The 24,996-nt window shown below is 37.5% G+C and overlaps 1 protein-coding gene across 4 annotated transcripts in view; it reads right to left on the bottom strand.

Annotated features, from left to right (window-relative positions):
* LOC104210778 (valine--tRNA ligase, chloroplastic/mitochondrial 2) overlaps window positions 1–24,728 on the bottom strand; it is a 42,530-nt gene extending 17,802 nt beyond the window's left edge. The window contains exons 1-16 of one of the 4 annotated variants that reach the window (XM_009759742.2): window positions 24,499–24,728; window positions 24,280–24,376; window positions 23,720–23,846; window positions 20,591–20,674; window positions 19,894–19,988; window positions 16,334–16,425; window positions 15,963–16,016; window positions 14,230–14,282; window positions 14,061–14,128; window positions 13,082–13,157; window positions 12,053–12,136; window positions 6,181–6,329; window positions 5,972–6,089; window positions 5,758–5,874; window positions 4,875–5,095; window positions 2,698–2,787 (exon numbers count right to left, since the gene is read on the bottom strand). In XM_009759742.2, the coding sequence (XP_009758044.1) occupies window positions 2,698–2,787; window positions 4,875–5,095; window positions 5,758–5,874; window positions 5,972–6,089; window positions 6,181–6,329; window positions 12,053–12,136; window positions 13,082–13,157; window positions 14,061–14,128; window positions 14,230–14,282; window positions 15,963–16,016; window positions 16,334–16,425; window positions 19,894–19,988; window positions 20,591–20,674; window positions 23,720–23,846; window positions 24,280–24,376; window positions 24,499–24,640 (1,667 nt within the window). In that variant the 5' untranslated portion in view covers window positions 24,641–24,728. Of the gene's footprint in view, window positions 1–2,697; window positions 2,788–4,874; window positions 5,096–5,757; window positions 5,875–5,971; window positions 6,090–6,180; window positions 6,330–12,052; window positions 12,137–13,081; window positions 13,158–14,060; window positions 14,129–14,229; window positions 14,283–15,962; window positions 16,017–16,333; window positions 16,426–19,893; window positions 19,989–20,285; window positions 20,418–20,590; window positions 20,675–23,719; window positions 23,847–24,279; window positions 24,377–24,498 lie in introns of those variants that run through there. The other 3 variants (XM_009759744.2, XM_009759745.2, XM_009759746.2) reach the window with 3 other exon arrangements.
* Between the last annotated feature and the right edge of the window lie 268 nt (window positions 24,729–24,996).

Here is a 24,996-nt window from a genome sequence, read left to right as displayed (position 1 = left end):
GGAGCGAGTATTCTTACCGAGCTGACATGACTCACACTCTAGAATGGACAAGTGAGACAAACCAAATACCATTTTCTGAAGTTTTGATAAACTTGGATGTCCCAACCGTTTATGTAATAAATCTGATTACTCAATGACAGGACAAGCTATTAAAGGAGGACGAGATATGAGTCTAGTGATTTAGTAAGGATTAGGTAACAAAATCCATCTAGTGGCCTTGTATGTCAGTTGAGTCGGTCCCTCTATGGTCTAAAACAGTTTCCTCGAGCCTGGTTTAATAAGTTCAGCATAGTTATTCAGGAATTTAGCATGACTCATGGTGAAGCTAATCACTCTATATTTTACCAGCATTCTGCTTCTGCCTGGAGCATAGGGGCGCATGGAAGGGAATCTACCGGCAGGGTTTTGTGGGGTTTGGTCGTCGTACAATGCTGAATTTGATGGTGTTGTCGGATTTTGCACAACACCTAAGAGACCAAGATCTAATCGTTTGACAATGTAGGAGGATAACTCTCAGTCACCAGAAAAATTGCACGGTGAGTGATTTCTTTTTTTTTTTTCCGAGGCGTTGGTATGTTGCACAATGATAAACTCTCTCACGAAAGCTCTGATACCATGTGAGAAATAGCACGGAAAAATATTATTGATACTCAGCCATTTGCTATAATACAAGGCCCCTATTCATATCTACATTCTACACAATACATACTACTCCTATTCCAACTGTGGAACTAATCATCCTATATACATTAATTCTCTAACATTATAAATAAATGGACACAATTTGACTTCTCTTCCTCAGACTTGTGGAACTAATCATCCTATATACATTAATTCTCTAACGTTATAAATAAATGGACACAATTTGACTTCTCTTCCTCAACTTGAGTCTGATGGTGCATGCTATTGTGTTATGAAGTTACAATGAAGAGTCAATATAAGTTTGTCTCTCATCATTGATTGTATCTCACACCTATAAATATGTACTTATATTCACCAGTATCATCAAGTGATCAATAAATCTCAAACCCAAAGCTTTGGCCAACGGCGAAGGGAATGTTGTGCACAAATGTATAGCAAGTGCACAACACGAGTTCATATCCTACTAGTAAACCATGTCTAGCATTTAAGTAGAGAAGGGTAGAGGGAAGGGCCAATTATCCACCCAGTTTCAAATCGGTAAACAGTGTATTTCTCGGTTATCAAACTAAAAGGTAAAAAATAACATCGCCTCCCTTCTCTCGTATTTCACAATTTACTTTATTTTTTAATTCAGTTGAGTTTTCCCTTCTTTTTTATTTTTGGAGGTTGGTTGCTAGAAACAATCTTACATAGACTATCTCACTAGTAGAGCCAAGCACTAAATTGAAATTCCTTCATCTCGAAGAACTAGCTAGGTATAACTCATAACTTTTGGCTTAATCAATCTAATGCCATGAGCATATAGAATCCACCCACATGAGTAGCAGCTGGAACAAAGAAGCTCGGCATGATGTAAAGCCAACTTTATTTCAAATTTCTTAGAAAATAAAAACCAACTTTAAGTATACCAGTATGAATGAATTATGCAGCCCATTAATAATTCATGTTGCATATTTGTAGCGCTTTATGAGCTAAAAAATGTACTTCAATTCTTATATACTAATATTTTTGCTTCATATAATATAGGGTCCCTCCTAATTTGAATTCATCAAAAAGCCTCTCCACTGTTGGCCCCATTTCAAGTAAATGTAACAGAAGTCAATAGTTGCTCTATTAACCAAGGTAGTTAAATTAGGTTACCTCACCTAACTTTAGATGGAGGGACCTCCCGATTTTTCTTTCAAGGCACTAAACATCCTCAAATAGGAAAGAAGGAACCATATCAAACTCAAGGTTTAAGTGATAACATATCGTCACCAGCATAAACTAAGATCTTAAATAATGCATGTATCTACTTTCTTTCTTTTTGTTTAACACCAAGTGAAGTTGCATATTTCCATCAATAGGTTTGTTAAATGGACAGGAAGGATACTTCCATTATTTTTCCAACTTGATTAATAGATGGATTTGGACTGAGTGATTGAAGGGAACAAGATTTACTATGGAATTGAGTCTAGTAGCTATATTAATATCAGGATCCTAATCCTATCCAAAGCTTAAATCAACAATTGCAGAAAGAAGAGAAAATTCAAATATCTACCATAAACCTGACAAGTTTTGTAACAAATAATTAACTGCAAGACATATAATTCGCAACACACAAAATTTAAATGACGTAGTAATAGCAAATCAAAACGAAAAATTGCCAAGAAAAAGTTTTACGTGTATTTCATTGCAGACAAAAGTGTGTGCTGTTTCAATCATCACTAAGGTTAGGATTTTTGTGTTATTGTCAGTAGCAGTATTCGGAGGGTTTTACTTTTTAGTTATTTCTCTAGCATGTCCATTTCTGAACCTCATGTGTATGTCGGAACCTTAGGTCTCCTTATATTCTCGTTGCTGCTATCAATGCGAGAGAGAAAGAGAGCAGGGGAAATTCAAGGCTGTGCAGTGCAGGACGGGAAGAGGAAAGATCAGCCAAAAAAATTGGGGGTTATACATTGAACTATGTGAAATCAAATGGTAAATAACTCATCAGATGCAGAAAAGTTGAAGAATGCAAACCCTTGAACTCCCTTATGAAACAATAGAAAAGAAGAGGGAATAAGTACAAACCCAGTTTCAAGAACGGAAGTTGGATAGAACCGCTTGAAATCCTCCGCTGACTCATCTGGCCATCCAAGAGTGCTGAAGGGCCACAATGAACTGAAAGGAAAGAACAATGACTTCAATCAGAGATACTAGAAACTCAGCAACCACATGGACCAAAATCATGTGAAGACTGCCAGTAATTTAAACCAGAAAGCAAAATATTATCAAATTCGTAGTTTAATGAAAAGCAGAAGTAGACAATTCCAGTAGCATCAAAAGCGAAGACTGAAGGTTTACAACAACAACAACAACAACAACCCAGTGTAATCCCACAAGTGGGGTCTGGGGAGGGTAATATGTACGCAGACCTTACCTCTACCCCGAGGGGCAGAGAGGCTGTTTCCAGGAGACCCTCGGCTCAAAGAGGCAACAAGAGACACTATATTAGTACTATCAATAGACTCATAATAAAACAACATAAAATACCATAAAATCCATAACATAACATAAATACCATAAAATAACAAAGTAACAGCAATATAAGAGATATAGGAAATACGAGAAAGATGTAAGGTATTAATACACAACAGATAAAGCCCATCATCAGTAGTTGATCAATAACATCCTAAGACTAATTCCTAACTGGCTAGTCTCACTCTAGTGCGCTGTAGAAAAGACATCACAATTTCCCCTAACCTACAACCTTAATGCTCGATCTCCACAATTCCCTGTTTAGGGCCATGTCCTCAGTAACCCTAAGTCGCGCCATATCCTGCCTGATCACCTCTCCCCAATACTTCTTAGGTCTCCCTCTACCTCTCCTCGTACCCACCACCGCCAGTCGTTCACACCTTCTCACCGGTGCATCAGTGTTCCTCCTCTGAATGTGCCCGAACCATCTGAGTCTTGCTTCCCGCATCTTGTCCTCCATGGGGGCCACACCCACCTTCTCTCGAATATCTTCATTTCTAATCTTATCCTTCCTTGTATGCCCGCACATCCACCTCAACATCCTCATCTCTGCAACTTTCATCCTCTGGATGTGTGAGATCTTCACCGGCCAACACTCGGTCCCATACAACATAGCAGGCCTAACCACTGCCCTATAAAATTTACCTTTCAGTAACAGTGGCACTTTCTTGTCACACAGGACTCCCGTCGCTAACCTCCATTTCATCCACCCCACCCCTATACGGTGTGTGACATCCTCGTCGATCTCCCCGGACCCCTGAATAAACGACCCCAGGTACTTGAAACTACCCCTCTTAGGGATGACTTGAGAATCAAGCCTCACTTCCACTCCCGCTTCCGTCGGCTCTGCCCCAAATTTGCACTCAAGGTATTCCGTCTTCGTCCTGCTCAACCTGAAACCTTTGGACTCAAGGGTATGTCTCCAAACCTCTAACCTCTCGCTGACGCCGCGTCGTGTCTCGTCGATTAGGACTATGTCATCAGCAAATAGCATGCACCATGGCACCTCCCCTTGAATATGATGCGTTATAGCATCCGTCACCAGGGCAAATAGGAAAGGGCTGAACGCCGACCCTTGGTGCAACCCCGTAATAACCGGAAAATAAAAGACTGAAGGTTTAAAATGCATAAAATTGAAAAAACAATTAAATTAACGTCAAAATTTCACAGTTGCAGAAAAGAAGATGAGAAGAAACAACACACTTCTCTTGAGATACAATAATGTGGTGCTGATAGAGAATAAACTCAGAAGCATCAGATTTACAAAATTACGAAATGTCCCCAAAAAAAAAGGCTTGATGCATGTTGAACGGCAAAGATGATAATTGAGAATATTAGAGAAAAAAGGAAAACCAAAAATATCATTGAAACAAAATCGAAAATGAGAACAGCAGTTGGCGCTTATTGATGAACATTGGCCCCTATTGGTGATGAATAGAGCTGACAAGCTCATAGACAACTGTCGACTAAGTGATAATAAGATAAGACTGAGTTAAGTTCTGTGACAAATAAGACAAGAATTACAATGAAAACTTATTCCAGAAGCCTTGAAGAAGCTTGGGAGACAGATAGCTAAGACATGGAGCTTTGAACTGTAAATTGCGACAAAACATAGAAGTCTACATCGTTCAAAAGGATGGATTTTTTTTTCTAGATTAATAAATATCCAAATGCTTCATAAAAATACCCAAGTGGAGTTCAAGGGGAAAAAAGCAAGTTAAACAAATAACCTCGAAAACCAGGTATCAAGAACATCTGGATCCTGATATATTTCGACATTTTTCCCATACTTCTCTTGGGCTTTTGAGAGAGCTTCTCTGTGACTCCTAGCAACAATATATTCTTCTTCACAGTCTTTACCAGAAACATACCAAACTGGTATTCGGTGTCCCCACCATAACTGTCTGCTTATACACCAATCCTTGATATTCGAGAGCCAGTGGTTATATATCTGCAGCACATCAAGAGAGAACACACATAATTAGGCAAATGAAAACCTACTAAAACTAGTCGAGGTTGATAGGCAATCAGGCTGTTCTCAAACTTTTAACTTTTTGGTGCAACTAAAGCTAGATTACCAGATAAGTGAATACATCCTTAACAAATACCATAGCTTCATTAGCAAAAATACACATTCTCAACTTGTTCCACAAATATAATTTACTGCTAATACAACAAGAGCATGTCTGTAAGCCTCATATAATGATATATGACCAGCTCTAGTGCTGTCATTCTCCCCAACAACTCCATGGATGCGGTCCTCAGACTCTTCACTTACTGGATTATCCCAACAAAAAGCTTTCTGTTGATCAGAAAGACCAATAGAATCAAAATATGTAGAAGGCTTAGATGCAAAAAGTGAATAAGAAGCTAATGGAAACCCCGCGTAATAGACAAAACAGTTTAAGCAACAACTTTTTCTTGTATAATATTATTGAGCACATGAAAAGCAGTCGACCCTCAAGTTGAATGTGAGGCAACATCTAGCATTTTTCGAAGCCTAAGAAACTCAAACAATGAAAGGATAAACAGAGAAGAGCTTACGAAAAAGCTCAAAAGTAAATGATTTTTTAGCCATATGAAGCAAGACAGTTACCAATATGATCTCCATACCTTCTCAAATCGTTCAGGCATAATAGTCAATTCTCCTTTTGAAACTGCTTCAAGTGCCCTCTCAGCCAAAGGCTCCATCGAGACAAACCATTGCTTACTCACTAGAGGTTCTATAATCTGAAAACAAAAGTAACGTGAGAACAAAGCCTGGATAAAGGAATTATTTCTTCTTTATCACTTTCACATAATAAAGAGCAGAACATAAGAGTCGCACTTCTCCACCACGCTGGGATCTAGGAACTCGTGAAGTGTGAGCCTCTTTCTTCACAGCCAAACCCGTCTCCTCAAGATCTGACCAAAGTTTCTTTCTTGCCTCAAACCGGTCAAGGCCACTGAAAAAATGGAATAACCGTGCACAAAACAAATTATAATCTTTCAAAAACCAACAGTGCTCAAACAATAGGAAAGAAGCTTGTTACTTACGCATATAGCCCAGCCACCTCATTTAGGGTCCCATCTTTATTCATCACATTAAGTATAGGAAGACCAAGCTTGCGAGCAAGGAGGTAATCATTGTGATCATGTCCAGGACTTATCTTCAATACACCAGTTCCAAAGTCTTTGTCGACATACTGTAATAAATCATGCATTAGCAAAACTTACCCTAACAACCTTACAATTCTTTCAAATGGAAAAAGGAAAACATCTTAAACATTTTTTGTTCCAATGAGCCTTATGTTTGAATATAGGTCTGTCGGGGCTTTAAGCGCAAATCACAATTAAAGCGTGGTCTTTAATGAAGAAACATACAAATGGAGAAAAAAATACAAAATAGTATATGTAGTCCAAGACTAAAAAATATAAGCATGGATAATAAAAATGTGGACAAAGAAATTGAAAAAGGTAGGATGAAGTTGTTAAATAGATAGTAATGTATAGTGTCCCACATCGGAAAGTAGATACCCATTATTATGTAACACTGTATAAAAATATGGCGTTGTACAACACTTTAGAAATAATTAATAAAAAAATTTCGTGCTATACTTCTCACATGGTATCAGAGCATGAGTGAGACACATCTGGGAAAGTCAACCAGTGTTGTGCGTCAAATTCCGGCGACTTTGTAGGGCTGATTGCGTCAGATCAGTCTCTGTTGATGTTGTGCGAAAACCAACACCACCACAGGGTCCCCCGCCTTCCACGACAAAACCCTAGAAAAAATCTCGGGCAACCGACTCCTCACGCGCTCTCACGTGCCGATCAGAGGTCAGAAATTCCGACGAGATCTACTCCGTGCGTCAGCGCGTGGAGCCTTTGCCGGTCACTTTTTGAAAAAGTTTCTTTAGAACAATGTGGTCGCTTACCTTTTCCGAGCCTATCCATACTATTTTCTTTTTATTCCGATCACTTTCAAAGTTTACTTCTGGCAACTTTTTTGTTACCGGCGAGATACAGTATTTTTTCTTCACAGTTCCTGTGAGCCTTTTTATTGTTCTTGATTGTCTGTGCAATTTGGTCCAACAATGTCTTTGGGACTTGATGTTGTTGGTTCTAAAAGCATAGATTCTGGAAATTCAAGTTTGATGATTACTTCGGAACCCTTAATAGGAAGTTCAAACTACTTAGCCTGGGCTTCTTCTGTTGAGTTGTGGTGCAAGGGTCAAGGTGTTCAAGATCACCTGGCCAAGAAGACTAGTGATGGAGATGAAAAGGCCAAATCACTATAGGAGAAAATTGATGATCAATTATGTAGTTTGTTGTGGCGATTGATTGATTCCAAGAAATTTCTTTGTTTCGTCTATTTCAGACATGTTATTCAGTTTGGAAGAAGGCTCGTACTTTATACACTAATGACATATACTGTTTTTAGGATGTGATATCTCAGATAACAAACTTAAAGAAATATAAATTGTATATGTCTACCTACTTGGGACTAGTGCAGGCAGTTATGGAGGAATTTGAGAAGTTGATGTCAGTCACTGCTAGTGTTGAAAAAACAACAAGAGCAACAACAGAAGATATTTTTAGTTCTTACACTTGTTGGACCGCCTAATGACCTTGACTCGGTGAGAGACCAAATTTTGGCTAGTCCTTCCATCCCTACAGTTGATGAACTATTCTCTCGATTGCTTCGTTTTGCTGCGCCACCCAGTCACACAGTGGTCTCACCACCAACTGTTGACTCCTATATTCTCGCATCTCAGACAATGGAAAATCGGACATCTTAGGCTATGGAGAATTGACGAGGAAGAGGTCATTTTGGGAGATCTTGAACCAAGTGTTCTCATTGTAATAAACTTGGACACACTCGTGAAATGTGCTATTCTTTACATGGAACCCAAAAACGCTCATTTTGCTCACGCCGAGACTATAGATAACCAGGGATTTTCTGTTGCTGGTGATTCTTTTGCTTGTGTTTTTCAGTCTAGTACTCTTGGACCGTGGGTCATGGACTCAGGAGCTTCTGATCATATCTTTTGTAATAAATCACGTTAGTCGAATATTGTGTATCCACAGTTTTTTCCTATTGTTACTTTAGCCAATGGGTTCCAAACTAAAGCAAAAAGAGTTGGAAGCTAATCCTTCATCTTCTATCACTCTAGATTCCGTTCTTTATGTCACTAGCTGTCCTTTTAGTCTTGCATATGTTAGTCGTTTGACTCGTGCCCTCCATTGTGGTATATATTTTATTGATGATTCTTTGGCACAGGGCGTGAATCACAAGGCCTTTACTACCTTAATTCACTCAATCCCCCGACAACATGTCCAATACAGATCCTCCAGACCTAATTCACAGACGTTTAGGACATCCGAGTTTATCCAAGCTTCAGAAGATGGTGCCTAGTTTGTCTAGTTTGTCTATATTAGATTGTGAGTCGTGTCAACTTGGGAAACATACCCGAGCCACCTTTCTGCGTAGTGCTGAGAGTCGTTCCAAGTCTATTTTTTTTATCAGGTAAGGTAACTTTTATTAAGAAACTTCAAAAAAGTACCAAGGGGGTACTTTCAAAGTACAAGCAGTTCCAAGTCTATTTTTTCTTTAGCCCATTCTAATATATGGGGTCCTAGTACAGTTAGTTTAACCTTAGGATTTCGTTATTTTGTTAGCTTCATTGATGATTACTCCAGATGTACTTGGATTTTCCTAATGAAAGATCGTTCCGAGTTGTTTCCCATCTTCTAGAATTTTTGTGCTGAAATTAAAAATCAATTTGGTGTTTCTATTCGCATTTTTCGTAGTGATAATGCTCTAGAATACTTATCCTCTTAGTTTCAGCAGTTTATGACCTCTCAAGCAATTATCCATCAAACATCTTGTCTGTATACCCCTCAATAGAATGGGGTAGCAGAGAGAAAGAATAGGCATCTCAATGAAACTGCTCGCACATTTCTCCTTCAGTCCCATGTTCCACTACGTTTTTCGGGCAATGCAGTTCTTACAGCTTGTTACTTAATTAATCGGATAGCTTCATCTGCTATCTAGAATCAGATTCCACATTCAGCATCGTTCCTTAAGTCACCCTTATAGTCTCTTTCTCCTCGTGTTTTTGGGAGTACATGTTTTGTTCACAACTTAGCTCCAGGGAAAGATAAGTTAGCTCCTCGTGATCTTAAGCGTGTCTTCCTTGGCTATTCTCGGGTTCAAAAGGGGTATCGCTACTACTCGCATGACCTTCGTAGGTATCTTATGTCAGATGTCACACTTTTTGAGTCACAACCTTACTTTACTTCTTTTGATCATCGTAATATATCTGAGCTATTACATATACCTACTTGTGAGGAATCCACATCCATAGCACCACCACAACCATTACTACCTATATAGACTTTTGAGGAGTTTACAGTTGCTCCTCCTACATCCCCACCCACAAGGCCACCACTCTTGACTTATTATCGCCGTCCACGTCCAGCATCAGGCTCAGATGATTCACGTCCTGCATCAGATTCTGCACCCACTGCGGACTTGTCTTCTCCTAGTCCACCAATTGCACTCTGAAAAGGTGTATGATCCACACTTAATCTTAATCCCCATTATGTCGTTTAAGTTATCATCGTTTATCATCACCTCATTATGCCTTTGTCTCATCTTTGTCCACTATTCCTATTCCTAAGTCTACAGGTGAGGCACTATCTCATACAGGATGGCGACAAGCTATGGTCGACGAGATGTCTTTACATGCGAGTGGCACTTGAGAGCTTGTTCTTCTTCCTTCAGGTAAGTTCTATTGTTGGTTGTCGTTGGATTTATGCAGTAAAAGCCGGCCCGACAGGTTGATCGGTTTAAGGCTTGTCTTGTGGCAAAAGGATAAACTCAGATATTTGGGCTTTGATTATAGTGACACTTTCTCTCTCGTGGCTAAAGTAGCATATGTTCACCTCTTTTGTCCATGGTTGTTGTTCGCCATTGGCCTCTTTATTAGTTAGATATTAAGAATGTTTTTCTCCACGGTGATCTTGAGGAAGAAGTTTATATAGAGCAACCACCTGATTTTGTTGCTCAATGGGAGTCTAGTGGTTTTATATGTTGATTACGCAGGTCACTCTATGGTTAGAAACAATCTCCTCGAGCTTGGTTTGGTAAGTTCAACACAGTTATTTAGGAGTTCGGCATGACTCGTAGTGAAGTTGATCACTTTATGTTTTTTCGGCATTCTACTCATAATCTGTGTATTTATCTGGTGGTTTATGTTGATGATATTGTTATTACTGGCAATGATCAGGATGGTATTACTATCTGAAGCAGCATCTCTTTCGACACTTCTAGACTAAGGATCTGGGCAATTGAAGTATTTTCTAGGTATTGAGATCGCTCAGTCTAGCTGCGTTATTATAATTTCACAGCGGAAGTGCCTTAAACATTCTTGAGGAGACATGAATGATGGGTTGCAGACCTGTTGACACTCCTATGGATCTGAATGTTAAGCTTGTGCCCGGACAGGGGGGAGCTTCTTAGCGATTCTGCGAGATAAAGGAGATTGGTTGGCAAATTAAATTACCTAACTAGACCTGACATTTCTTTTCTTGTGAGTTTTGTAAGTCAGTTTATGGATTCTCTCTGTGATAGTCATTGGGATGCAGTTGTTCGTATTCTTCGGTATATCAAGTCAGCTCCAGGTAAAGGATTACTATTCGAGGATCGAGGCCATGAGCAGATTGTTGGGTACACATATGTTGATTGGGCAGGATCACTTGTTATGTTCTAGTATAAGGTAATTTGGTCTCTTGAGAAAGCAAGAAACAGAATGTAGTTGTTAAGAATATTGAGCCATGGCTCTGGCAACGTCTGAGTTAGTTTGGATCAAGCAGTTGCTAAAGGAATTGAAGTTCGGACAAGTCAGACAAATGGAACTGGTGTGTGATAATCAAGCTGCTCTTCATATTGCCCAAATCCGGTGCTCCATAAGATGACTAAACACATTGGGATCGACTGTCACTTTGTCGGAGAAAAGATACTCTCAGGAGATATTATTACAAGTTTGTGAAGTCGAATGATCAGCTTGCAAATATTTTTCACCAAGTCTTTTACTAGTTCTCGTATTAGTTACATTCGTAACAAGCTCGGTACATATGATTTATATGCACCGGCTTGAGGGGGAGTGAAATAGTTAGTAATATATAGTGTCCCACATCGGGAAGTAGATACTCCCTCTGTTCCAGTTTATGTGAACCTATTTCCTTTTTGGTCCGTTCCAAAAAGAATAACCCCTTTCTAAATTTGATAACAATTTAGCTTAAACTTACAATTCTACCCTCAATGAGAAGCTTTTATAACCACACAAATACTCTGGGTCCCTTTTTTGACTTGTTTAGGACCGCAAATTCTAAAAGTCTTCATTTTTTCTTAAACTTCGTGCCCAGTCAAACAGGTTCACATAAATTGGAACGGAGGGAGTACCTATTATTATATAATCACTATATATAAATAGGCATTGTACAACACTTAAGAAATAATTAATAAAACTTTTCCGTGCTATACTTCTCACAGAAGTGAAATATCATTTTTTTAGTATCGTCTCTTTAGGATTACGCTTATTGGCAAGTAAAAGTATGCCTTAGAGACTAGGTGACAACACTGAAGTGCTCGCTAAGCAAGGTGAAGCGCTCAACATGTTTTGCGCCTTGCTTCAGGGATTAACTGCGCTTTAAGCGTGCCTTTGACAACAGTATATGCATGGGCATCAGTTCTTGACTCAAATTTCAGAGAAATAGTTACTATGTATACGCTGACAAGATTAAAAACTTGTGACTCATTCCTCCAGGTGACACTTCACCTACCATTAGAGATCACTTCATATACTTTGAGCTTGAAGAGAAGTCAAACCTAGTCTCACTAGAGGAGAAGTATTTTTCCTACCTTGTCGGAGAGAATTGGCACATGGCGACCAAATGTCAAGGGCACAATAGCCTGCTTTCCTATAAACTTAGCATAACGTTCATCCTGCAAAACAGCATCACCAATACATCAACTGCAGATTCACATGGAAAGGGATTACGATTTCTCTGTAGAATCATTTAACTCTATAAATAGAGAACAGTTATACAAGACACAAGAAAAATTACCAACTTCTCTTGATTAAATTCTTCATACATGACGTGATGACATAGAATGCGACCAAATAGACTGTAAGCAAAGCACTCTTCCATGTTCAGTTTTTCATCAGAACAATTCAATTCGGCCAGCACATAGAAATGTGCGGGTAGGCATACTAAGGGCATAGGCAAGCAAAAAATTTCTTCGTTCTCAAATAGTTAAAACTTGTGGAGGAAGTGACATCTTATAATATTCATAAATGAGAAACCTCAATGTGCAAAACTATCAATAGAACACAATTAGCAACTAGTGAGACACCATAAAATGCTTGGATACGAATTCACGAGCATGAATTCTAACAATTCAAGCATGTGTTAGTAGAGTTTAATCTGGCGATTGCTTATTCTAGGCTCGAGGGAAAGGCAGACTTACTTTGCCAACATAAACTTCTGTGATAACACACTTAAAAGGCCTTCATCCTCCAAGGCTTAGAACATTTTGGGTTGATGCAAACCAGACCTTTTCTATGCTTTCCGATAAGAAAATGGACCTTAGACCTAACTCAAACCCAAAGCTAGGTAAAGAGATAAGGATTGCCCAAAACCATATAAGGATACAACAGCCCATTTCCAGTAATGTATTAAACATGTACAGTAATGTTTTCTGTATGAAACCCATTACATTAATATACTATCTTTATAAGGTATTTTCTTCTAATATACAAATCGAATTAACTTACTCCATTTCCAGTCAAATATCGTCATATAAAATGTAACAGGAGCAATAATTTTTCCCCTCTTTTGAGAAAAATCATTTCTGAATTCTGATTAGATATAGTTCAGGGCGACATACCTGAGGATTAACAGCAACAGCAGTATCACCAAATAAAGTCTCTGGGCGTGTGGTTGCAATTGTCAAATAGTCACTCCTGCACCAAAAAATTATAAAAATTAATAAGAAATAACCAAATTAGAACATTGGGAAAAAGAATTACGTTGCTCAAAAAGGCAATTAACTGGATAAACCCTTTTATAAGCTACACAGAACAGCAAATAGCCAAAGCCCAATAGTGAAGAAAAATAAGCACAGAGCTTGGCTGATAAGAAAATTAGAATCTCGGCTACAATTAAGGCTCGCAGCGAGCAGTTACAAATTGAAAATCATGTTATCAATAACTTGAAAGCGTGTTCAATTTTCTAATATCGTGTGACCAAAAGATACATTAAGCGAAACAGCATTTCACTTGTGTCTGACTAGAGTGAAGCCCTATTTACAACATAAAAGTTCTGAAAATTTTACTGTGGGAAATGTTATACAGAAGAAAGCTATCTCATAAACTGATTCCGAAATCTAATTGGTCGTGGCATTGGCCTGCTGTTTGAATGATGATGATAAGCAGATAATATAGCAATGATGTTCACTTAAAAGACATAAGCTGTTTCTGTATTTACTGTAAACCATTTCCTTGAGGAAAATATTTTTATGTAGTTTTTATAAACCAAACAATAGTTTACAAAATACAGAACTTATCTTAATATATATTGCGTCAAAACCAAAAAAGACTTGTTCATACCAATTTCTTTTGAGTGAAATAGCTAGATTTGATTGCGGCTGAAAGCAAACAAAGCTAGGACACGGATTGGGCAACTTATTGAAAAAGAAAACTCTCTTAGCAGCAAGACAAAAAGTATAAAGTCACTGAAGCTACTGGACTGGTAAAAGTCTCATATCCATACTACCATTTCAAAGATCACTTAAATGGATAGTTTACAGCATTAAACTGAAGTCAAGAAGAAAATAAAAGTGATTAGCTGCAAGTACATGTCTTTACTTTGAACCTCCAGCAACACGATACTTGATGTAATAAAGAGTACCAGGTTCTTCAGAATACTCTACTTCCTGAGGTGGAAAAGAAATTCTGTTAACCACTGAGATTTAACCACTAATTAACAAGAGAAGCATAGAAGATGCAAGTATTTCCAACTGCATAAATAGCATACCAAGTCTGAAACTGCAGTCTGCAAATTAGGAGACCAATTAACCATGTAAGAACCTGCAAATTTCCGATTTGACAGCTAAGAAATTTAGGTGAAAGTTGACATCCAGAAGAACACTTAGGTTTACTTGTTATGCATCAGTGTTATCAAAGGCGAAAAGCGTAAAAAAGCTCTAATGTCCGTTGGGGTTTTAAGCGCAAAGCGCAAATAAAGCGTGGGCTTTAATGGAAAAAGGCGCAATTGGAGAAAAAGTAAAAATATGTATAAGCAGTCCAAGACTAATAATTATAAGCATGACTAACAAATATATGGACAAAGAAATTGAAAAAAAATTATGATAAAGTGAAATATCAATTGTTTAATGTCGTCTTTTCAGGATTACACTCATTGGCAAGGAAAAGTATGTCTTAGAGCATTGATGCGATACTAAAGCGCCCACAAAGCGAGGCGAAGCACTCAACATGTGTTGAGCCTGGCTTTAGGGCTTAAGCGCGCTTTAAGCGCGACTTTGACAACACTGTTATGCATCTTGCAAAAAGACTATGGTGAGTCGAGTCCAGTATTAGATTAAAAACAGTGCAGTTCAAATGCTATTTGATCCTGAAGGGTTTATCAACAGCTTCATGCTTCTAAAGGAAGTGTTAGAAATGTATGACCATCTAAAAGCTTAAGCTCTTAGAGAAAGCACACTTCTAACTGAATTATATTATGTCTCAAGATGCCCCCTCACTTATACACTTGATTCTTTTCTTCCTTTTTTTCATGGGCCCAAGACATGGAATATCTTTTGCTTTTTGGGTGGCGGTGAGATTTGCACTCAGGACCTCTTACTTGCGCTGTTACCATGTTGAAATGTGTAACCATCTCATTTAAAAGCTTAAGCTCTTAGAGGGAACACACTTTTTACTACTTAATTATATTATGTCTCAACTAGAAGCTCCAAATTACTTTCAGCTCTACATAGAGGTATTTTAGGTTTGAATGCTTCAGAGTAGCAGTTTTGCTTCTATAAAGATCAAGTAAAATTAGAGGAACAGGAATAACTTTAGTCGTCAACATCCGACGAAGAGAAAAATGCTTAGCAATTGTGTATGCTGCAGAATGTTGAAATTTGTCTCCACCAACCGCTATCCTTCAGCAACAATGATTGGGAAAGCTTATAAGATAAAGGATTGAACAATTCTTATCAACACAACCAAGTGGAATTTAGATGTTCATTTTGTGCCGTTCATTTAGGATAGGGGTAAGGCTGCGTACACACTACCCTCCGCAAACCTCATGTATGGGATTAAACTGGGTTTGTTGTTGTTGTTGTTGTTGTATTTTGTGCCGTACATATACCCTGAGGTTAGCTCCCCACATCCTTCCTTTATCTTTCTCACAGCCAAGACGCTGTTTTTGCTGTTCGTAAAGTAAATTCATCTATGATACCATTAAATTTTGGTTGTCATCGGAGACAAAATATCTATTCAAAAGACGGGCCAAAAGGAAATAAAAGGAAAACATACTCTCAACGCCACCAACAACCCTCAACCGAATAGAAAAATAAAAAAACCCAAAACATAATATAGAAAAGGGCAATACTACTCTCGGAAAAATTAAAATCATGAAGTTCTCGAGGTAAGTCTACTTTCATCAAAACAACAGAGTTGGCAAAGATAGCTCATTGGATCAAGCAAAAGTATCTATCTTTTACAAACTAAAATCATACGATTTTTTGGAAAAGCAGTGTGTACCCTGATAGATTAACCCTTTTTCATGAAGCCTTATAAATGCTTCAACTACTGCTCCTGCAACAATCGAAATTTTAAAATTTAGACTCCCATTATGAAAATTGATGATATATATATAACAAACAAGAAATAATACACATTTTATCACTGGACTAGTATTCATCTACATCTTGACACAGGACCAGGTACATCCAGATGTAATAAACTATTATTGGGAAACAGTGCATAGGATGACAAAGTAAGAAGACAAATGAACTGAAGAGCCCCTTAGAGAATTCATAGCTTGCTAGCCTAGAGAGTTGATATCCATATTATGAAGACAAATTCGCACCACAGAGTTGATGGGAGTTTTACTGAATTGAAGGCAGTCTTACTACTCAGCTGTTCATCAAGGGTAAAACGTTCTCTGGTCCAATCACAGGATGCACCAAGTCTCTTTATTTGGTTAGTAATGGTTCCACCATACCTAAGTAATAAAAAGAGAATAAGTGTTTATATTTTAGATTGAAAAGGAAAATATTGAAAAAGCATGGGAAGGGAAAAGATTGCAATGACAAGATATACTTAGAAGGAGAAAAAAGATGCATATAAATTAGAAATAGGAGGATATGCATTGAACACGAAGAATGATAGCATACTGCAACACTGTAGAAATCATAACCACTGATAGGTGTCTTCCCTGTAAAATGGAAGCATATAATTCTAATGTTTTGATGTGTGGCCATAGAAGATTGGACAAGATTAGATACAGATTGCTACGTAGGAGCAAAAAAAAATCTGATAATTGAAGGTAAAAGGAGATTAGATATACCTAAAATCAAATGGAGATAAAGTTATTTCAAAACACCTATAATCTCAAAATAATGCCTTCTTAGCTAAGAATTTAACAGAATGGAGGCAGAGGGTTCAAATGGGAAATACCGACTAGTTAAGACTAAACTTTAATTATTTTTGTTATACTGACATTAGGTCCAGCATTTGCCAAGTCTTTTCATTCTAGATATAAACAACAATGTCCGCAGCTGGATAAGTGTGAGAATTAGAGAACATTTATCTTACGCAACCCCTAATTTGCCTTAAAAGATAAATAATTTAGTACTGGTAAGATAAATAATTTATCTTACCAGAACAAATGTAATACGATGATATGCCCTTTGATTTCACCTGCTTCAGCCTGTGCTTTAAAATTCTCAACTATCAATAATACTAATATTGTTTGATTCAAGATCAAATCTCCTCTAGTTCGTCAGTCACTCACCGACTATACTCTTTGAGCAACTATTCATTTTCTAACAGTATCAAATATTATGCTTTTTCTGGATATTCGGGTACCAATATCAAGGGTTCACTTTTGGGGTCCCCACTTGACTGGGGCCACCAAGATGGTTTTTCCCATATGGAATGAAAATATTGGATTCATGTAAAAGGAGAAAGATTTGTATGTATGTGTGTGTTGATATGTATAATCCAAAAGTTTGCCTAGTTAGCCAAACCTCACACAGCAAGATGTGTACTAAATGTTCACTTGTCTATTGGATAGGCAAACTCTTCATTAAGATTATGTAGGTTTTTAAGAAAAGTGGAACATCAGGCCCGCAGAAACCTACTGAAAAATTTCCATTAGCTAGATAGTCACAAGCATGTCAAATTGCTACAAAATGATATAACGTTTTCGTTTTTCTACAGTCACTAGAAACGTGAAACATCACTATCAGGATTATGGAGAGCACACTTCATCAACATTCAACTTCACATCAAACTGTCGAGGAAGAACATGCTTCCGGCTTCTTCTCATTCTAGTGTTGGCTTCTTATGTTCAGACTTGCCATCAGGTCCTGATTTATAATTTATAATGACCCATCCAACGGTTTGGAATGTTACAAAGCATTGGATCAGATTTCTTTTAAGATCAATTCCGGGAAAAAGCTATCAGAATGGACAAATAGGATGAAGCATCATTGAACATGCAGCTGCAAACCAGTTCTCTTAGAAAAAAAAATGTACCACCTTATCTTCCCATACTTACCTTTCTCATAAGAAAATTAAAAAAAAAAAATTATCTTCCCCCTTGCCAAATACAAAAGTATGTGGAATAGTTAAGTGAGCTCGAAAGGCCTCCATAGCTTTGGTCTAATTATAAGAAAGCAGCGTATAATGTGTGGGTTAGGCGCACGTCACGGTTTGAACCCTACTGCATTTAAGTGAAGCAGAGTAACAGAGTGGGTCCACTATCCACTGAGTATAGAACCGGGAATCATTGGCCTCTCAAGAATTCTTCGTTATCAAAAAAATGAGGGCGCAAGATATTAGTCAATATAAAATTAGGAATTAAGGTGAAACTATCCTAGCATTTAAGGACAACAGGTGAAGAATAAATAGGGGAAAAAATAGATGAGCAAACTACTAGGTAATTTCTTTCCATCTGTCTACGACTTGGTGGCCAGAGTTACCCAGTACCTGCATTGGTGGAAGGTAGAAGGTACCCCTTGGAATTAGTCGAGTTGTGTACAAGTTGGATGGAACAACGCGGTTATCAAAAAAAAAGACCAAAGGAGTACCTTACCAAATGAAGAGACTACTATGCATTTCAATATCATGATTGAAGACAAACCACACTATAGAAGTAATTGTCACATAGTCACGATAAAAAGTATCTTTCTCTAGGGGTGGAGTGGATACTAATAGACAGCTTAATTAGAAGTGAGTGAGGAAAATGTTGGCACATTGTAAATGTAGCTAACTATTAGTGCATAGGGAACTAATGTACCATAATAGAAGCGTAATATAGATGCAGGAACAAAGATGGCTATTAGTAAGCTCAAGCTAATCTCGTTATGGAACGAAAATGGAAGATTACCATATTAATCAATGGAAGGTCCCGAAGAATTCCATAGAACTAGGAGCCCTTTGTCAAGTTAAATTATTTCCAAATACAAAGCTCATTTAAAGTTAAATTATTTCCAAATACAAAGAGGTACGCTCTTTTTTAACAGACTAAAAAGGGAAAGATTGTTACATAAAATGGAAAAGAGGGAGTATAGGAAAAAAAAGCTCATTTCATCCAAAAACTAAAGAAGTCTTATAGGTTTCTCTTTTTCCAGGCCTTCAACACTATTTAGAGCATCAGAGCTCAACTCATTGACATGTTACCAGAATATAAGGAAATTTCTATGAGAAAAAAATTCTCATGAGAAATTTCCTGTTTTGGTACTCTACTGCTCAATGACCCCACTTTGTGGGATTTTACCGAGTAGTTGTTGTTGTTGTTGTTGTACTCTACTGCTCAATGGTTGCAGAACTTGTAGAAATATTATTTGTTTTTTCATTTCATTTTTTTAATAAGAAATTAAAATGTTCATTTTTAATGGGGGGAGGTTGTTCTAACTGGGACATACAATAATAGATGCCAATTAGATTTCTCTATCCAACAAGGAGATCGTGGACCTTACTATCAAAGAAGAAGAGGAAGACCTTGGTACTTTACCTTCCATAATGTTTGTTATCTTCTTTTCATTGTATATTATCTTTCCAAGGTTTCTATTTTTTGGTATACTTCAAACGTATACAAACACGTGTTTGCCCTTTTTTAATGAAATTTATTAATTTATCACAAAGAAGTTATATTTCCTTACTTGTCAGGGTCTGTTGATAGCCACTAATGGTACTCATTTAACAAAATATGTTACTTATCTAAAAGAATTGTCGACATCTTCTGGATGCTTTTAATAAAATAATTGTTATTTCATCAAGAAAATGAATAGATAAAAGAATTCACCAGTAACTTGGGAGATTCCTACGATGACATGTAGGTGAAAAAGTTTCTCTATCCTTTTTTTATTGGATTGCATATGCGAGAAAAAGTTTTATACCATCAATCATGTAGCATTGTAGAATTTAGTAAACAAATAGCTTAAATAAGAATTAGTAGATATACTTCTGTTTCCATTCCCATACTCGTTTTGTAAACTCATCTCTACCCAAATCAGCCCGTTTTACTCCTTCTGCAGCTAGCATTCTCTCCACAACCAACTAGAAAAAATAGAGAAAAAGAAAAAGATAAAAGGTATTCAGTTTTTCACACCCAAGAAACAATAAAAATTTTGATAGTTAAGATCATTCTGGAAAATGAGAGCAGTTGTGAAAAAAAAGGATAAATGACAAGTGGAGCCAATTACACAAAAAGATTAAGTACTCCACAAGTTTGAGAAAGAAAAAGGACTACCAACATGTTACCAACCACAGATAAAGGAAATGTTGACATAATTGAGGGAGTAAATGACAGAACACCTAAGCTACACATCAAAACTCTATAACTAATATCAGTACCGGAAAGTCATATTGGCAACCACAGTTCCTTCCACCAAAACAAGCAAAAATAACTTCCATTCCATGTGCATTTGCACAAAGATAACATTGGAAAACAAGAACTCAAACTCAACTAGCTAGCAACGAAATTTCCTGCATACCACCAAAATGGTCCATCATAGTAAGAAAATTTGATCAAAATTAGACGAAACCAAGAATGTAAATTATCAACGAATCGCACGCATCCATAAGTTAGCAATATAAAGTCAAATGTAAAATGAGATGCAGTTAAGTAAAAGCACTAAGCTTTTGGATGTAGAGGGAACCTGAGTTGCAATACCAGCATGATCTGTTCCAGGAAGCCAAAGGGTAGGTCTTCCCTTCATGCGGTTATATCGTATCATGATATCCTGACAAAGGAGATGATAGAAATGAAGTAATGTAGAAAATTTGAGATATGTCAAATAACAGATAAAATAATGACTATGTTAGGTGAAAAATGAAAGAGTAAAAGGCTAATGGTAATCAAGAACAACATTGTCCAATTCCTCCCCGTTAAAATTCTTAGACCATCCAAAAAGAGTTAGTTTTGTCAGCCACGAACGACGACTTTCAGAATCATGCCATCCACAGTCGTTGTTTCCGCCTTCATATGTTTTTTACGAGTTGATCTTGGGGCATTCTTTTTTTATTGAGCTATCAATGAGCAGTCAATGTGTTTCTAGAAGGAACTGACTGAAGCATATTTGGTTAGATGCAGCGGCATCGTGCTAAGCTATTGGGATTAAGTTGTAAGACTAGGCAGAGAAGTATCTATAGAGCCTATGTCTATATTGTGATCATCTATCAATGTGTCAGATACTCTATCAGCAGTGGGCTCAACTGGCAGCTTTTTTCAGCAAAGCATGGACTTGGCTAGAATGTCTTGTGGATGTGTCGTGCGAGATTCTTGCACAATTCGAGCAAAGAAGGTTCATCTGCATCAGATAATTGTCAATTCAAGATGTTTTTGCCATGCTATGCGTCGATGCAAAGTTGCTACCCAACTTAATGAGGCGAAATTGGTAACAGAATTTTCTCTCCGTGACCACGACCCTAACAGAACGACTTGCCCTTCCATGCGCTAAGCTGGATAGAGAGCTTTTAGAAAGAGGACTACCTGATTATAGAGAAGCATTCTTCTCCTTCACATCGTCGGTCAACTTTGGGGATAGTGGATAGAGCTCGTCCCTATTTGACTGAAAAGGGAAGGGTTCATTCCGATGACAAGTGATGCTTGTTGACTGAATTCCATTGAATATTGGGTCATGTCGATAAGTTGAGGTAAGATAAGTCCACGTTTACCAGGTTGGGCATACCAAGATTGCAAGTGCATCATTTGAAGAGTTCTCCTAGAAAGTTGGCGTTGAGCTGAGTATGCTAGATGTTTATCTATCATAGGGCTAAATTGAATGGAAGGTGAATCCCCCGAGCACCATGTAAGAAAAATAGATTTGGTGCCTACCATCATATAACACGCAGCAAACCAAGCAAGCAAGGTTAAGGCCAACCTAGTGGGGGTGTTCGCACGAGTGTCACATCAACAACCGCGTTAGGTGAATAGGTTTTGTACCTATCATCACGAAGGAGAGAATCTCCAAGAGTAAGCTCTACACAAAGTTGACACCAACCAAGGAAAGGGCGTGCATATGGGTCACGACAACCATGAGGAAAGACTTGAGCCTTGCGGGGAGTTCGAGTGTTACAAATAGGTGGAGTCAGCTCCCATATGTGTAAAAGTGGGTCAAAACCACTTCAAGAGGAGGGCCAGAATTGGACCAAACCGCTGAGGCGAGGAGGCAATGTCACTACAGAGTCAAGCCACTTAAAGCGGGGAGATGCAGAATTGGCCAAGCCACCATGTGGGCAGACAATATGTTGAATCATGAGAAGCAAGATCAAAGCATGAATAGCTTAAACTTTTAGATGAGGTGGTCATACACTTCAAAATGGTATCAGAGTAGGAAGAGGTTCAAGATTTCAATTCTCACCGCCATTGACTGTCAAAACAAAAAACTCTATGTGCCTAGCCATGAAAAATAACTAGACTCAAACGTGAGGGGGCGTATAAAAGATATAACTAAGTAGAAGATATAACTAAGTGAATAAAAGTTTGCCCTAATCTAACAACTAAAACGTATAAATGAGATGGTCATATGATTTAACATTCCCAAACCCAGCCCTTCCCTTTAAGTAGACATCGAAATCTCCGAGGAAAGATAAATCCTTCAAGAAAGTGTGTCTCCGTGTGCACAAAGACATGGGTAAGGTGACACCTAGTATGATAACTACAATCGCCATAGAAAAATGAGATATACCAAGTGTGCCTGCCCGTAGGAAGTGAAGCATCAACTAACTATCCCATGATAACTATAACCCCATACGGCTTCATTATGTTCTAAAATTTTCAGTCATATCTGCATTGCACTAGAAAATTTCATCTCCATTAATCTTTGACAACCAAAATGGAGAAAAGATACTGAAAAATAGAATAGTCAATATGGATTTACCATCTTCTAGAACCACTTGATAATACTACGAAATTAGAACTATTCATATTTCTTAGCAACAATAAATAGAATTCCATAATACGGAAGACAAATGGTTTGTCAATGCATTTGAATGTAATACAGTATTGTGGGGAAATAGATCCTGGAAAAACAAAACAGAAAGAATTATGAATATTGGAAAATAGGGATCAAAGACGGGTTAAGGTGATAGCATACATCTAAACACAAGATGCAAGGAATCAAAAGTACCATATATATCAAACTGTAAGCTGAGTTCTCTAAGACAAATTAAGTTATTTTCAGGTCATCATCTATACATCCTCACTTAAATGACATTTATCATCCATTTATGATAGCATGATTGTTCTAGCATAAAGCAACTATCTATATTCTACATTTTAAACTGAGACACAATGTAGAACTAACAAGGCACTGATTGTTATCCGACTTCGTCAGCAGTCACCTAAATTGACATTTGATAATTTCCTTCATCTATTTATTATATAGAATGTCGATCTAGCATAAGGCACTGTTTCTTTATCAAACAAAAAAAACAGAAAGTGTTTCTGATAATTTTATTGACTGTTCATGTTAAACCTGACAAGACATGATAAAAATAACAATTTGTTGGCTGGTAGCCTTATTAGTTGGTCATTGTCAGGAAAATGATTTTCAAGACAAAGATAAGACACCACATACATTCAGTTTTCAATTATAGGGCCTCTTTTCTATAAGCTATCATGTAATCAACTTTATCTTTAGCTTTGTGCCCCAAAATAGAGTAGCAAGTGAGATCTAGACAACAATTACTTGATATATTGAATGATGAGCTCATACAACTCAAGATAGACACTCAAAGTAATAGATTAGAGCAAAAATATTAAAAGAATTGCAACTGAATTCAACCTCAAGGGTCACAAACATGGCATGCCCCATGTGCAGTGAACCAGTAACATTAGGTGGTGGCATTGGAACTACGAAAGGATCACCCCCTTTGTCAATATTTGGTTTGAAATATCCTTGAGACTCCCACCTAATAATCAGCAAATTCACTCATTAGTATTTTGCAGAGTAATGAATACTTAGATAGTGATATAACCATTATTCTTTGATGCAGAAATGGTATTGATTTTGTTTTATTAATGGAGAAGATGATATAATAACCTACAGTAAACTGGCCAAATTTTGTGTAATTATTAGTCACTCTAAGTATTGCCAATTGAAGTTAATATGAACAGCTTTGTATACTAAAACCACAAAATATCTAAAACTTAACAGGAATTTGCATTTCAACATTTCGAGCCAACATAATAGCAGTTCACGGTAGAAACAGTAAAAACAAAATCTACTGAACCGTTTCTAAAGTTTTTGTCTATAACTGCAGTTAGCTTATGAGGTACACCAGAAATAAAACAAACAATCCAAAAATATAAGCGATGAATTGAGTCCAGAGAAAGCAAAATCACCATTTATATATGCGTTCTTCATTACTGAAATCAAATGACTTAGCAACTTCGGGTGAAGTAAATATACCACCGCTTTCTGCTGCTGCTGCTGCAGACACTGCATCATAAAAGCATAATTAGGAACTACAAACCTAAGCCCTAATTCAACTCCGACGCATTTTCGGTGTTAAGAATTGAAATAAGTAGAAAAAAGAGAGGGATATTTAGAAGGAGACTTACTGGCGAAGAAACGACGAGAACGGGAGAGTGAGATGGTGGAACGGCGTTGCGTGGAGAAGAGAAGAGGATTGAAACGAAAGCACAAGGAGGAGCATGAAGAAGAAGTGGAAGATAAGAAAGAGGACGAAGTGCGCAAAGCCATTGTAGCCACTTCACACCGCTGCCACTGCGCAAAACCAGTTTTATTATCCTCCCGCCGAGCAATTTAATCCCATTGATTTTCATTTTACCTTTGCTTTTGGGCAGCAATAGCCACTTTATGCCCGCTATTTAAAATATATTTATAATTTATAATATATTTTAAAATTAATCAATTCGCCCAATTTCATGATTAAGTATTCTGAATTCAGAAATTAAGTACTTGTGTCCTGAATTTTTGAACTGCTAATTTGAAAGTGAGGACTAAGTGTCCTAAATTTCTGAACTACTATTTTAAAATTCAGGACATGAGATTCGAATTTTTGGACACAATTTTTGAACTTTAGGACACAATATCTT

The sequence above is a fragment of the Nicotiana sylvestris genome, chromosome 6 (assembly GCF_000393655.2).
Source record: "Nicotiana sylvestris chromosome 6, ASM39365v2, whole genome shotgun sequence".
In the NCBI taxonomy this organism is placed as follows: Eukaryota; Viridiplantae; Streptophyta; class Magnoliopsida; order Solanales; family Solanaceae; genus Nicotiana; species Nicotiana sylvestris.
This window is presented reverse-complemented; position numbering and strand designations above follow the sequence as displayed.